This window comes from Dermacentor variabilis, unplaced genomic scaffold, assembly GCF_050947875.1.
Source record: "Dermacentor variabilis isolate Ectoservices unplaced genomic scaffold, ASM5094787v1 scaffold_12, whole genome shotgun sequence".
NCBI lineage: Eukaryota > Metazoa > Arthropoda > Arachnida > Ixodida > Ixodidae > Dermacentor > Dermacentor variabilis.
In genome coordinates, this window is record NW_027460280.1 from 38,128,533 (window position 1) to 38,143,505 (window position 14,973).

Consider the following 14,973-nt stretch of genomic DNA (forward strand, 5'->3'; position numbering starts at 1 on the left):
CATCAGGTGGGCATATTTTGGCTGCAAATTTGTTAAATGGGAACTTGTTGCATGTGCTACTGAGCTTGTTTCTCTTTGTTGCACTGCTGCTGTTTTTCAGTTTGTGGCTGATGTAGCTTAGCGAGCGAGCATAGCACGCTCCTAACGCTCTTCAGTGGCCAAGTTCCTCAAACTTTTGTCTCTATGCACACTTCTACATTTCCCACCATTCTCACACCCAGCCTCCTGCAAACTGGAAAGCTGTAGTGGTCAGATTTTTGTCATACCATCGTCTTCACACACTCGTCATACCGTTCCCATCATTCTGTCATTGTCGTTAATTCATCATCATACATGGGATTCACATGTTTCAGCGCAGCATTATTATGAGCTAAATGTTTCCTGGTAAAAATGTGATTTTTTCCTGATAAAATTGGCTTATTGCCTTTGAGAGAAGCAAAACAATGAACTCTTTTACTTCTCCCAAAGGGAATTATTCCCCTTTTAAATGTCTCTATAGATGCTCCAAAAGCCAGTTTTTCCGCTTCAAGATGCATTTTTGGATGCTCTAGAATGCTGCTTCAAAACAGCTTTGGCCAATCGCATCACTATAATTATGACACTAGTATATGGCTGAAATAAACAGCCCTCATGTGAGCAGCACGCTGTGCACTTGTAATCAAACGATGTGAGAATCAGACCATACTTAAGCTGACTCTGTCAAGTGCTTGCCCTTTCCGATCTCGCACCAGGCAGAATGAATGCAGTCTAGTCTTTTCTTTTCGGTTGCCTGTTTCATGTGCTGAGCTTAATGACTTTCTAACAATATGTTTATCTAATTTACCTTTCTTTTTTTTTTTTTTTTTTGGTATAGCCGAGTCTATGGTGGAGACAGTTGCATCAGAGGAAATGGTCGTTGAAACTGTCATTGACGACTCCCTCTCATCCAGCATCAATGTGGATGACGACAAAGAGAGTGTACAGTCAGACCCTGAGCATGGCACAGGCGCTGACCAGGAGACAAAGCCTGAGAGTGAGAGCGCCAAGGAGGCCTCGGAGATCCCGGCTGAACCTGTATGCTCGGAGTCCGAGTCAAAGGACAAGGACGACGTGGATGAGCAGCTTGTAGCTGATGAGTCTGACTCGGTCAAGGATGCTTTGAAATCCGAGAACAATGATGATGATTTGACACCAGAATCCCCTGATGTGTCTTTGAAAAAGGATGAGCAGATACAGGGTGAGTGGCTATTCCTTTCTTTTCCTGCACTTAGATGAATAAAAGGTTTGTCATTGCTTTGATTGCCATTTGTGCAATAGTGTCGAATTAAATGCACAAGCAATTGCATAAGTTGTTTCACACAAACAGAAATTATTCAATTTACAAAATATGTAATACAGTCGAGCCTGCTTACAATGAACTCCCTTGTAATGTGAAAAATCTTCACCATAAGAGAGGTTCATTATAACTGGACTTGCCCTGTGTGAGTTGAACTTTCGTGGTGTACAATGCTGCCTTTCAAACGGCCGGGCCTAGTGTTTACTAGTGCACATGTGATACAAGCCGAACACAGGGGGTCGTGCTGTTGGGAAGAAAGGAAACTACAAGCTAAGCAAAATTCAAGGAGTACTTTTTCAAATGAGCAATGCTTAAGGATTTGGAGACGTTTGACTCGGCAACTGGTGATGCCAAATGTTGAATCATTCACTCTTCATTGGAATTAGCTTGGGTGAGCAAATGTCTTGCCATGCTGGTATTATGCCCTAAAAGCCAAAAGTCGTCCACAGGATAGTCCTGTGAAACTAGCTGGCATGCACATGGTACATGTCTCTGTGCATGTGATACCACAGAGCCAAAGAGGAGGAAAAGTTCCTTGTGTGTTTGTAAAACTCCTCCTAGGAGAGACCTGTAGTGCAGCACTAGTGCTATCGCATCATAGCTGATGTAACTGTGACAAGTGTTCCTGCTGTGGTCCACTTGTGGGAGAAAGAAGCGCATCGGCATGTGAGAGTTAAGTGTCCCCACAGTACTTCGAGCAGCATATGAAGGAGTCAGCAAGGTGCAGGGTCACTGCTTGATCTTCAAAAAACACCTGTGCTGTTTGCTCGTGCAGTTTGGTAATTAAAGACTGCTTCAGCAGGAAAGACCCAACGTTTCAACAGGTTGGTCAGGCTTTGTATACGTTTGCTTCACATAGTTTAGCATAGTAAATGTATAGGAGTTTGGTGCGCTAATGTGTCTGAAGAAACTGTGAACGTGGTTGTATTCCATGAATTCTATACTTTTAAATTCGGCTACAATAAAGTCGAGGATACCTGAACATCGTGAACATGGCACAAATTTCTTAGGCGTCGCCAATGCTGTTGGTCGCAGTGAACCGACACTGGCTCTGAACCTGTGAGGAAATAACAAAGGAGGCTTCCTGAGAGCCAGCGAAAAATAAAAACTGAAGAAAAAGTTAGCCATGTGCAGATGCCCACATGGTCCCTCTGGATGTGCATGGCACTGAAAGATCCGTCATTCAAGGTAGGCTATTTTGAAATTTGGAACAGTCCCTAAGAACGCTTCTAGCACTCCCCTTTTAACCAACATTCTCTCCTGCCAACACTCAGGTGTGCATGCTTGCAGGGCTCTCCATGCATATCTCACCATTTATGGTGCTGTTGCACCACATACAATCCTCTCAGTATTAGTACTTGCCAGACTAATGTGGCGAGCGAGCTTATTGGAAAGCTTTCTCGATGCGTTTTATAAATTTATTAGCCAATGATAAACACTTGTCTGAGAGAAATTTTGCAAGCGGGCTCGACTGTACAAATCACAAGGGCATTTCACTTGCCCCCTGACAAACAGTGCTGGATTGCTAAGCTGGATTGCTAAAAGTGCTAAGAGATGCATGTTTCATTTACATAGTAGAAACTTATATCAAAGTGGTCTTGTTAACTCAGTCATGCCTATACTTTTTGATGGTGTCAATTTGGGCTGCAAGGAGGGCATGCTGGAACTTGGAAGGTCATGTTTCAAATTGTGTGGGACTCCCTGATCCATGTTTATTCCTCTGCATGGAAGAAAGGTGGACAACATTTTGTTTTTTCTTTGATTCCTGCCTACTTTGCTCACATTTGTTTGCTTTGTACAGCATTCTGACAACACAAGACAAAATAGACAGGTGCCGAGGTGTTGAAAAAAGGCTGCGTAAGTCAATGTTAAAATGAGCTATATTGGTAGGAAATCAAAGTAACCAAAAGAGAACAAAAGGGGGCATCCTGAACACAAATAAACAAGCTTTAAAATGAATAATTTCAGTGAGTTGCTCTTAATGTGGTGGAACGTGAAGAAAATACAGTGCATAGTACAACTATACTAGTGGTACAAAAAGGCAAAAGGCCAGTGCACTAGTTAAATACGGGAAACCTTCCATACTGTGATCCTTGTGTGAGCACCTCATCAGCTGCCTTGACAAACCCAGAATTTGGGATGGCGTACATATGCTGCTATCGAACAATTTGTTTCCACATGGCCCATGCTTTATGCATGGATGCACACTGCATAATGTTCTACTTCATGTTTTCCAAGGACACTGTGACTTCAATAGTCACAATCTATTCAGAAATATGTTAAAGTCTTGAAGGCATATGCTCAAGGTTATAGAAGAGCATGCCCAGACAGACAAAAGGAACATGTACGCATAGGAATAGAAAACCTTGGCACATGTAAACCAAGAGTAAAATTTATTATGTGGCTAAAATAAGCGTAAAAAGGCAATCAAAGTGTAAAAGCCCTAGGCACTACCTTAATGGATGACAAGGCAAACCTGAAATATAATTGCAAGGAATTTAAAGTTGAATAAAAAACGTCAAACACTGATGGTATAACTCTAAGGCACCTCGTGGGAGCACATATGATGGTATGAAGATTTTATATTTAAAGGAGAAAATGTACAAACTTGACATTGTAGCAAAAATGAAACGTTTTCTACAATGTTGGTGACGTTGCTACAACAAATGAATGAAAATGCATTGCAATGTGGGACTTGAATTTAGTCTCTCCCCTCCATAAGACATGGACCTTTTTTGAAAATGGTTTGTTAATTTGGGTTTAATGGCGCAAAGGCTACTAGGCCATGGTGTGCCAGTGACAAGACAATAGAAAACGCAATGTTAAAGCAAGTAAACCTGCGTTAGATTATAGTTGGTGTAAATAGCCTGTTGTCTTAAAAAAGTCGAACAAGTTAGTAAATGGCACTAGCGCATCATCTGCCAGTAATAGGGCAGGGTGTGAAGGTATATGTAAATGTTACAGGTTGTGTAAAAGCTTCCATCTCGTTGTTTCGATGTGTGGACATGTCATAAGAATGTGTATCACTGTAAGAGGTTCATGGCACTTCGTGCAAGATGGCGAATTTTATTTTTGAAGGAGAAAATTGTGTGTAAGATGTGTGTGTCCAACCCGAAGTCGACATAAGATCACCTCACAGAACGGTTGCTGGTGACTGCAGAACTTCCACTTGCCAATTACGGGTTTAGTGAGATGTTGCTTGTTGCTTGTACAATGGTCCCATTCGTGTTGCCATTTTGACCTCAAGGCCTTCTGAATTGCATGAATGCTATCTTTATATGGAAATCTTGTGTTTGTTATTTCTTTGTATGCTGCCATTGATGCACATCTATCCTCTGCTTCATTACCCGGTATCCCAACATGGCTTGGTATGCAGAAAAACCTAATTGATCTGCCATATTTGTTTGACGATACCATGTTTAAAATATCCCCTAACAGTGGTTCAAATTCCGATTTCACATGTAGACCCTTAAGTGTGCTTAAAGAATGAGTGTGTATGAGTGTGTTTTCGTGTTTGTCAGCGATGATCTTTTGAAGTGCAGTTCTTATTGCGTAGCCTTCGGCCGTGTAAACAGAGTCATGCTGTAGTAACCGAATACTTGTTTCCAATTTTTTTCATGGCCCCTACACCCACATGTCTATTTGTTTTAGAGCCATCAGTGTAAAATTCCATGTACTTTTGATATTTATCCTGAAGAGCATGAAACTTTTGTTTGATGTGTTTGTGTGGGGTTTCATTTTTCTTTAGAGGTGCCAATGCCCATTCCCATTACTATATGAACTCGCACCAAGGGGTAATTGTTGTTGCCTTTTAGCAACCTGAAGGACCTCATGAGGAATATCATAATCACAACAGTATTCCTCATATCACATTAGAAGAGGTCTAATCATGTTCGGTTTATTTTTGTAGTATAAGCGTGAGTGATGCTGTGTTACGATGTTATAGCATGAGCTGCAGAAAGATTCATGCATGCAACACTGGGGGTATCAGAGATGCCATAGTTTGGGTTATTTTAAAGGGACACTAAAAAAAGGGGGGGGGGGGGAGCAAATACTTGTCGCCCTGGACTGTTAAAATATTTCAGAGACCTTGCAGCACCTGTTTCTTGCCAAGAAAAGACTTAATTGAGGAGCAAATTGCGTTTGAAGGGTCCGCATACCTTTAACGCAATTCAGATTACCTGCCCCCGAGCAGGGAGTAGTGCCGTTGCATATGCCATCACCACTCTTTACTGCCGTCGGTGGGTAATACGGCACCTGACAGACGGCACTACGTTTTTTTGCACAAAACACAAATGTGTGGTCATGGAGTCGATTCAAGACAGATTATTGGGTTGGCTGCTTCAGCTGCTCTTAGTCAAATGCCGTGCACAGTTTGGGCATCCCGTGACATCAAATGGATGTGGAATTCTCATCTACTTGCAGTTTCTGTGAGTTTCACAAGCCAGCAAAACCAGTACAGCACTACGCGATGACAAAACTACTGAAACGTGAAAGTGCAGGCGGCGTAGAGTCGAGTGAAAATGAAACCTTTCGACAGCCTGTGTCAGTGTCAAGGGTAACGTCAATGAGTTCTTTTGAAATAATACCTTGAAATAATATTTGTTTTTAGTGTCTCTTTAACACAAAAGTGTTTTGTACCTGGCTGTCTCATGCAATTACATCACACAGTCATCTCTACGCTAATCCGTGAGATATTGATAGCCATTTTGTGCCTACCCAATTGTTAAGTAGGCATAGAAAGGATTAGAAACGTTTGATTTATTAAAGAAATTGTGCTCTTGATATACAGTAGATTTTCATTGATTTGATTTTTTTGCTTAATTTGATGCCAAACTAAGGTCTTGGCCAGTGCCCATGAATTTCCATGCGCTCAATCTTTCGTTATTGTGATCCCAAAATTGGCCAGCGCCAGACAATTAGAACTTGGCCAGTCAGCACACAAATGTGGCGACCCCTGTGGCGACCCCTGTGGTGACCCCATTAGTGACTCCTTTAGTGGCAGTGTCTGTCTCGGTGGAGGTTAGGGGACAGTGAAAACGTTGGAACGCATGTCGTCACCTGTCGAAAACGTCTATTTTCGGCCAGCCCTAGGAAGATTTTCAAGCAATAACTGAAGCTTACAATCTCCAATTACAGCATTAACCCATTTCTAATGTGCATGCCCCTTTCCCTAAGAAAATTGGCCCAAAGATTACAGCATTTACCCGATTTTAACATGCATCCCCCCCTCCCCCCAAGAAAGTTGGCCCAAAGATTGCCTGTGGGGTAAAAGCGGATATGAAACCAGAATCCCTTTGCGCCGTTTATATGCTTTACCGCATAACAGAAGTGTACTGCAGCTAAGCTGACTGTAGAAAACCAGTCATTGTGCGACACACTTTTTTTTTTTTTTGTTAAAAAATTATGTTCGCAATATATTTCTGTTTTGTTTACGAGTTTTAATGTAATTTCAAAGTTAGTTTTCTTCTTTGGACATATAGTAAGTGGGCATGCGTTTGATTTGAAAATACTGCCAAATGAATTGATGTGTTTTGCAATTTTTGTGCACATTGTTATATTTGACCTGCTGGATGATTCGATCAGTTTTTTGGTCCTGGCAGGGTCGGGATAATGCAATTCGACTGTAGTATATATGTTGCTGTGAGGGTATTTGGGTATCATTTGTTTTATTCTACTAATCTGTAGAAAACACGGCCAGCAGCCTGGACACCTATAAGGGTCGTAAAGATGGTAGTGCTTAGAAGTGTCTTGTGGTTTAGGTCGGCGTCTACGGGTGACTGTTCCTGCTGTGTTTCTGTTATTTTTCAAAGGTGATCCCTTACAACCGTCACTGCTGGGTCACACTGTGGCAGCTCATGCCATTGTCATGCGGCTGCTCACCTTTAAAAATATGTACAGGCGCACGTGCGTGATGCCGTCAGAGCGTTAACGACGCAGTTTCGCCACATATGGACTCATTGTTGCGTCGGTATATACCACAGAGCAAGAATTCTTGAGGAGGCAGAGCAGTGCTCACTCGGGTGTACCAATAAAGTCACTGTGTAGGGCATAACGCTGACGTGCCCTCTTTCGTCAGTCAGCTTGCCGAGAAGGCAAAACATGTGCGGTACATTTTACGAAGAGGCTCGCCGGTTCAAAGCTGTTCAGTGGCGATTTACACTAGTACTTTACGCATGAAACAGTATGTTTCTTGCACCTCTTTGCCAGCTCCAAATGCCTTGAAAAATTAATGAAGGAAATTTGTTACTTGCAGAGCAATTACCTGTGTGACATATTTTTTATAATGCCAAATCTATAATGCTATAATGTTTTTTAAAACACGAAATCAATAAGTTATGTATGATTTGTTCCACCGAATGATGGTACTTACCCTCTGGGCCATTAGTTCATATTTAGATTGTTCTTCTAACTTCTTCCTTGCCACACCTTAGATGATTGAAAGCATCGTTAATGACAATACTGGGAACCGCCAACTCTTTGCGATAGTATCACTTCGGGTGTCTGACGATCCGTAGGACACTGGTAAGGAGCAAAGTGTGCGGAATGCACTATGCCTACCTCTGTATCCTATGGGTCAATTTTCAAACATAATGATTCGATTTCTTTGCTACTGCTATCTAATTATATATACTGCGATCAGTCAGCGAGTTCATCCGGAGCCTATCGATTCCTCACCACCCTGCTGGTCGAAGTCTGTAATACTGCAGCACCAACCTATTGCTAGTCCTCTTGGTAATTGCTTCACAGCTTCCATTCGGAAGTCCTTGTTGCATGCTAAGAATTGTACGACCCTACCACTTCATTCGTAAAAAGCATGGATGGAAAGCGCTTGCCTTTATTGCAAAGAAAAAAGTGTGTGCGAAGTCTGAGAAGCCAGCGGGCCGCCCGTGCAATGTGGTAGCCTGTGAGAGCTTTTAATAGAGACGGAAAGCCTGCAGATTGTGAAGAAACATGACAGCTTGCATGTCCAAATTGGGAGCTTTTCTTCCCAAGGTCACCTACACATGTGCTTACAGCACATGCGAGTGAGTGAACTGCGGCGGTGGCGGCAGACGTTGTCTCCTGCGGAATTACTACTAGTAGCTCGTTTCAAATGCAGTACATGTAATAAGGAGAGTATTCATTAATAGCTGTTGGTAAAATGTCCACCACTGTGATTTATTGATGTTGCAGAAGTAAATCTGGAAAAATTTACAATATATGAGACATCGCGATTTTTGTGCATCGTGTCCATAGAAGAACATGTAAATGATAGCAACGTGCTGGACACGTCATCTGTCCTACTGCGGCAAAAACTGCATTTTCTACTCGCTCGACTGTGATATTATCGCACCGCCTGTGTTTGCTCTCGTAGCCTAGCAGATTCCTCTCCTCAAATACTTCTTTCTCCGTGGTATATACCTATGGTGCCTGGTAGCCTTTGGGGTGGTGTTTATGCTCCGCAGCAGCAAAGGCCTCACATGCTTGCTATTGCTCTTAATGCTTCATGCTTTAAACGAAACTGTCATTAATAAATGACTGTGCACATTTATGGACTTTTATGTCTGGATGCACATGAAGGTGCCACTGTTTCTTAGAATACATGTTTCACTTTTGTGCTATGATCAATTCTGAAAGAGGGATCAACAAATTTTTCGAATACCTCAGTTTAATTAATGTGCACCTAAATCACGGCATACTAGCATTTCTGCATTCCACCCTCTTCGGAATGTGGCTGCTAGGAGCTCTTCCTTAGCAGCAGAATGCCAAAGAAGGAGGGAAGGGTGGGCTTATTGTTTCAATTACCACGTGGTCTGCTGCTGTCACACTTTTTCTGAGAAATTCTTTTGGGAGAACAATTCTTGTGCAGTACCTCAAAACTGCCATTTAAGACCACGCTCTTTGGCCAAATGCACTTGGTTATGTCTGTCTACGTCTTACAGAAGGGGATGTGCCAGAAGATCACCTGCCTACAGCTGATGAAGAAGATGATGACGCAGAAGAATCAAAAGATGCCTGGGCCCCCGGAACAGTCAGCTCACCATCACCAGCAGGGGAGACCATGTCAAACTTAGATGAGCCACAGAGCGAGGACATGGATGATGATAAGCTGAAAGATGACAAGTCTTCCATAGACGACGCAAAGACGCCCGAGACCCCCAGTGGCACTGAGCCGGACACGAAGGACGATGGCTCACAGCATATTGAGTCTGGCACTGAGGATGGTACTGGGGAGTTGAGCAAACATCTGCTTGGTGGCTCTGTCAGTGATTCTGTTCCCAACAGCCCAGCATCTGTGCTTCAGGGGTAAGCATAACTTTTTTAGAAGTATTTTGAAAAAGTGTAAATAATTCTGTGCTTGTTCAAACATTTAACTTGTTTAATCTGTGAGAGCTGACAGCTGTCACCTATTGATATCTACTAATGGTAGAATGGTAGGAGCTTGCTAAGTGAATGAACCAAATAGACAGTTGTATGTATCCTGTGTTGAGTTTTCAGGGAATTTAGGAAATAGTTTAGCAAACGATGAAACTTGAAAGCTTAAGTGGAATGAAGCCTATTGGCAGGCCAGCATACTTAGCAGGCAATGCTGCGGAAGCTATGCAAGTAGTAGTGTGGTCGTAGAAGTCTCACTCTGCGTGTTTCACATTGCGGTTGTTTTTGACATGCAACACTTTTAATTACTGAATAGCTTACAACTACTACTTGTACAACTACTTCAAATTGTGTATTATTTGTGTACCTTTGTTCTGCCAGGATGCAACATACTATGCTTTTGTTGCGAATGCAGCTGGTGTTCCTTGGCCACTGGTCGCAGATACATGTCACTCTGCTTGCTCAGTGGTTAATAGGTGATATCTGCGACACCTCGTAGGTGGTAATTATATCGCCTTTTGTGACATAGGAGTGTGAGACTTAATGTTGCATTAAATTAATCGATGTTTTTCGTATGCATACCTGCCAACCCTCCTGAATTTTTCTTAAAGTTTATAAATGTTGGGTGAGGTTTTATGACCAAGGGGTGAACTGTTGTTTGCAAGAAAAGTTATCACCGTCTCTGAAATTTCTATTGGAAATCTTCTGATGGCGAAAGGACACCAAGGTGTATACTTGATTCAATCAAATTAATAAAGACTTGTTCCTGAAGCAAGAAATTGGCAGCTGCAAATTCACTGAAAAAGTAACTTATCTAAGAACAATGTGTTGCTTGTCAGTCTCAAATTTCCCAGCAGTACACGTTACACGTTGCACACGTTACACGTTACACGTTGTGCACGTTACAGAAAAAAAGTAAGATTAGAATGGCAATTACTTCATTCGAAAATGTAATTGATTACAGTTACCACTTACTGCCCCATGGAAGTAATTGAGGAAATACTCAATAGTAATTGATTACTTCTACATTATATTCCTCTGAACATTTGTTAACATTGCATAGATGCAGTAAACAGAAAGAGCTGATTTGCCCCCCCCCCTCCCCCTCCTTCCTTTCCTCTCTTCAGTGTGTCTTCGGCAGTCTTCTTATGTTGCTTAACTGCACTAAGAATTCCTTTTAAGAATGTTATAGGTCATTGTCCCTTGTTTTCGTTGTGAAGACATTAGCAGCAACACTGAGAACTTGCTCGAATAGGAAAAATAAGGGTAGGAGAGGGAGGTTGGCCATTTAGCACAATGTGTGCGCCGAGGTGGGGGGCAGGGGTGGGAGGTAAGGCAGTGTAGTAGCATATACGGATCTTGCGCATAATATTGTGGTTAGTCAACATCTGGGTCCTCTATGAAGCGCAGCTTCACTGTTGCTCAGTCTTTAAGAAAACGCTTCTATTTGGGCTGATTAAAAGCTGAAAATATTGTCTGTATCTGATTTCCTGGCATTAATTCCCTAAGTAGGCTTTGGTATCAAGACATACCTGTTCGGTTCAATGGCCAATGTCTTATGGAGCCTTTAAAATGATGAAACAAATAGTGAACTCACAGGCTTGCCTGGTCTCAACATGTGCATTTGCGAGGCTGCTGTGTGGCGCGATCTCAGACATTCATCTGTAGCTTTTGCCAAATTTAGGTTCTCCAAGCAGGGAAGCTTGTTACTGCTTGTCTTGTCAATAAATTAACTGGTAACATATGATCGGTTACTGAAAAATGGTATTGAATTACAGTGATTGTTACCGAGTAAAGAAAGAAATAATGTAATTGATTACATGTAATTCATTGCATGCAAGTCTGGTTCGAAGTTTGGTGCTGCTTGTGTGCTGTGTCTAACGGTAAGTGATCGTTAAAGGGCAACTCTGGCATTTTTAAACCATACAGTCGAACCCACTTATAACAATATTCAAGTGCCACGAAAATTCCATTGTTATAATCAATAATTGTTATAACCGGGTTGCATGAAAAAATCAAAATAGGGGGATGGCGGAGCTGATGTGAGAAAACTATGATAGCAGGGAGGTCAGTGCCCCTCCCCAGCACCTTCCTCCATCCAGCTGCTGATTGTGTTCACTCGTTTAACTGCTTCCTAAGAGCTCCGATCACGTGTAACAAGCTGCAGCTGTTGGTGTTAAAGAATGACACTGTTTTAACAACTGCAAAGACTGGTGGCACGCGATATGCGAGCACTGCTGAGCATAGCTTTGGTGGCCCCAAAAGGGGCCTTTTAAATATTGCCAGAAGGCTGCCGCAGCAGCCTGTCAGCTTGAGAAATCCAGAAGAAATGTTGAGGTGAGATTGCCACAAGCCTCTCACCACACACTTCCCACTGGCTTGCACAAGAAAACCTTATGCCCGTCAGCCATGCATGCTTTACGCGAAGCTTTCCTACATCTTCCAAGGCATCCAGGTGCTTCACATAGTGCAGTGGAAGGCTCCTCGCGAAAATGAAGTCCCGGAGGGACTGAATCATCTGCCAGGGCTCATGCAAGGACAACGTTGAGGCAGCCTGCCCTACCACGTCATCGCTGCCGTCATCGCCGTCGCTATCTGATGCAGGCATGTTCATGACGATCACCTCATCGGTTAGAAGCATTTAGTTTCCAAATCTATAGCCGTGGCTTTCTTTCAATTGGAAACGTCATGCATTGCCAATGATTAGCGGGCAGATCAGCCATCTTTCGTTTCAGTGGTGAGTCAAACCAACTGTTGGTCAAACGAGGCTGAGAAACCGCTTGGCCAGGAACAATTTCGACGCAACCAACAAAGACGAACGTGAGTGATTAGGCTGTTTGCAGAACTGCGCTGAATGAGGAGAGAGAGAGAGAGAGAGAGAGAGAGAGAGAGAGAGAGAGAGAGAGAGAGAGAGCAAGCTGCGAGCAGCGCAGTTGATGCAGTCCGTCATGTTTCAGAGGGTAGGGCGGCTTAGAGCTATGGGCGTAGCCCATTCGTGTTCGGAGGGGTGGAAAGGCAACGGGAGAGAGGCGTGCGGAGATGACTGGAAAACTAGCGTACGACGGCTGTTAGAGCAGCGGCTCGAATTTCTTGTTTTCTTTTTTTCCTTTCAAGGATTTCGCATTTCACTACCTTTCGGCTCGGACACCCAGCAGCAAGATTTTATCATTATAACTGATAATGTGGCATCGGGGCATTGTGGGTTATTTCACCATGGAACAGATACAAAAGTTAACAGTGCAGCAGCTTGTCATTGTTATAACCGATATATTGTTAAAACCGGTATCAATATAAGTGGGTTCGACTGTATTAGGATATTGTCATATTCAAATGGCGTTCACAGTCCTGTTGTTGGTAGGTTGGTTCAATTTGCTTAGGAATTCGCCAATAATTTTAAATAGCAAATAAACGATGTACCAAAACCAAAACGGGTAGCTGCTTCATGTGACGTCGTGATGAGTCGATGACATCAAATCCTCCATGGCTGTAATGTTCGCACAGTACACATGGTTATAACGGCAAAAAAGTGAAGCTTATGCTGTTTTCCGATGATACGGAGAGTTTTTCCAGCTTTTTTGAACTAGATAGTGGCAATTTCAGCAACGATATGACTGCTGGAAGATGGCTGTTGGGCTTTGACCTGCCGCCGCCCTATGAGGCTGCTAACGTGCCCCAAGCTCAATGCATTGTGCTGCGCAAAATGAAGAGAATCACTGGTTATCACATGTGTTAAAACGATGATTGTCAGCCGTTCTCTCATAGAAAAAGGAGTCAGCTTTGTTGTTTCTTGGCAAAGTGAGGGTGTAGTCTCTGACGTCACAAACACAGGGTAGCCAGTTACGTGTTACGTAAGAAGTCACATTCGTGGGCACGAGTCTGAAACGCAACCAATCTTTAAAATTAACTGACAGAAAAACTTAATGACTTGCAGTCATATCGTTTGGCAGAGATAATCAAGAGTGCAAAAAAGAATGTACATCCAAAATTTTATTAAGGTCACTGGATATCGAAAAATCACCACAGTTGCCCTCTAATGAAATGCGTACATATCCCTCAAAAGTTATGTGTTCAGAGCAAGCCTTCAAAATGACGAACTCCATGCAACTAACCACCCCACCCTCTCAATGTGTCCACGGGATATTACGAATATTAATGTTTATAGGTTGGCAAGCATGCATATGTGACTCTCTGTTTTTTGGTTGCAAATACGACCAGTGAGAGAAACCTCTCGGGCATTTGTAGTGCTACTTGCTATATTAAAATGGAGTGTGTCATGTAAGCTGCTTTGTAATACCTTAGATTAGCTGTGTTCTGTGACATTAGCGAAATGTATTGAAGCACGCACAGAATGTGCCCAGTACGGGCTCCAACTAGGCAGGTAAATAGATAGTATTTCGCTGCATTTCGTGCCTCCATTTCATATGGACATATCTCAGAAAAGCAGCCAAAGTGCCCATATAATGTGTCAACTTTTTTTATTAAAATACATCGTAAAATTACTTTTCTAAAATGAGAAAGGTATTTTAAGAAAGGGCAGTAGGGGAAAGGACTGGAATGCTAGAAGCATGTTACAGTCCTTGGTTGGCTAGTTGGTTGAGATAATAATAAACCTTTGTATCTCTGGATTTGGCTATAAATATGTAGCGATATGAGAGACAAGTATAAACATCATTTCAGGCTTGCATGTGCCAAGTTAGAAATATTTCTTTTTAAAAGTAGCTGGCCTATTGCAATGTACGTGTAGCTTTGCTGGTAAATTTCTCAAACACCTTGAGAGAGCATGGTTATGTTATCTGTTTCTAAACTGCCATAACAGAAGTTTGCAAAAAAATTAACATTGTTTTTGTCTAACTTACAAATTCAATTTTAAATGACTAATACAATATGGAGATAAATAACGGTGCTGCAATGAACACACAACAGTAAAATAAATACCAATTTAATGTAAGGATGTGAGAGAGGAGGGAGTGCCTATTACATGAACCTCTGGTGTAGTATCAACATTACCTTTTTGTTTCACAGACTGCTCCGTTTTACAGGATACATTTATAGTGACAAGGTCATTATAAAAGTTCTAAAATGCCTCCAAAGTCTTCAGGTAGCCTGCCTACGTGCTTGTGTGCTTTTCTAAGCTACTTATATGCGTTTTGAGCACATCTTCGGACACCACTGCTTCATTGCAGTCCCTAGTGAACACTGTGACGAAGTAGTATGTTTGTTTCTATTGAAATTATGAATAAGCACCTATTTATTGCTTTCACATGAGTTTCCTGCTTTGAAAGCCATTTTGCTGCTCTGAA

At 42.3% G+C, this 14,973-nt stretch overlaps 1 protein-coding gene across 10 annotated transcripts in view; it reads left to right on the forward strand.

The window, feature by feature from the left end:
* Positions 1-14,973, forward strand: part of LOC142566261 (bromodomain-containing protein 8-like) — a 139,884-nt gene that overhangs the window by 89,953 nt on the left and 34,958 nt on the right. For all 10 annotated transcript variants that reach the window (XM_075677114.1, XM_075677110.1, XM_075677111.1 and 7 more), the window contains 2 exons: positions 854-1,216; positions 9,241-9,604. In XM_075677114.1, the coding sequence (XP_075533229.1) occupies positions 854-1,216; positions 9,241-9,604 (727 nt within the window). The remainder of the gene's footprint in view (positions 1-853; positions 1,217-9,240; positions 9,605-14,973) is intronic.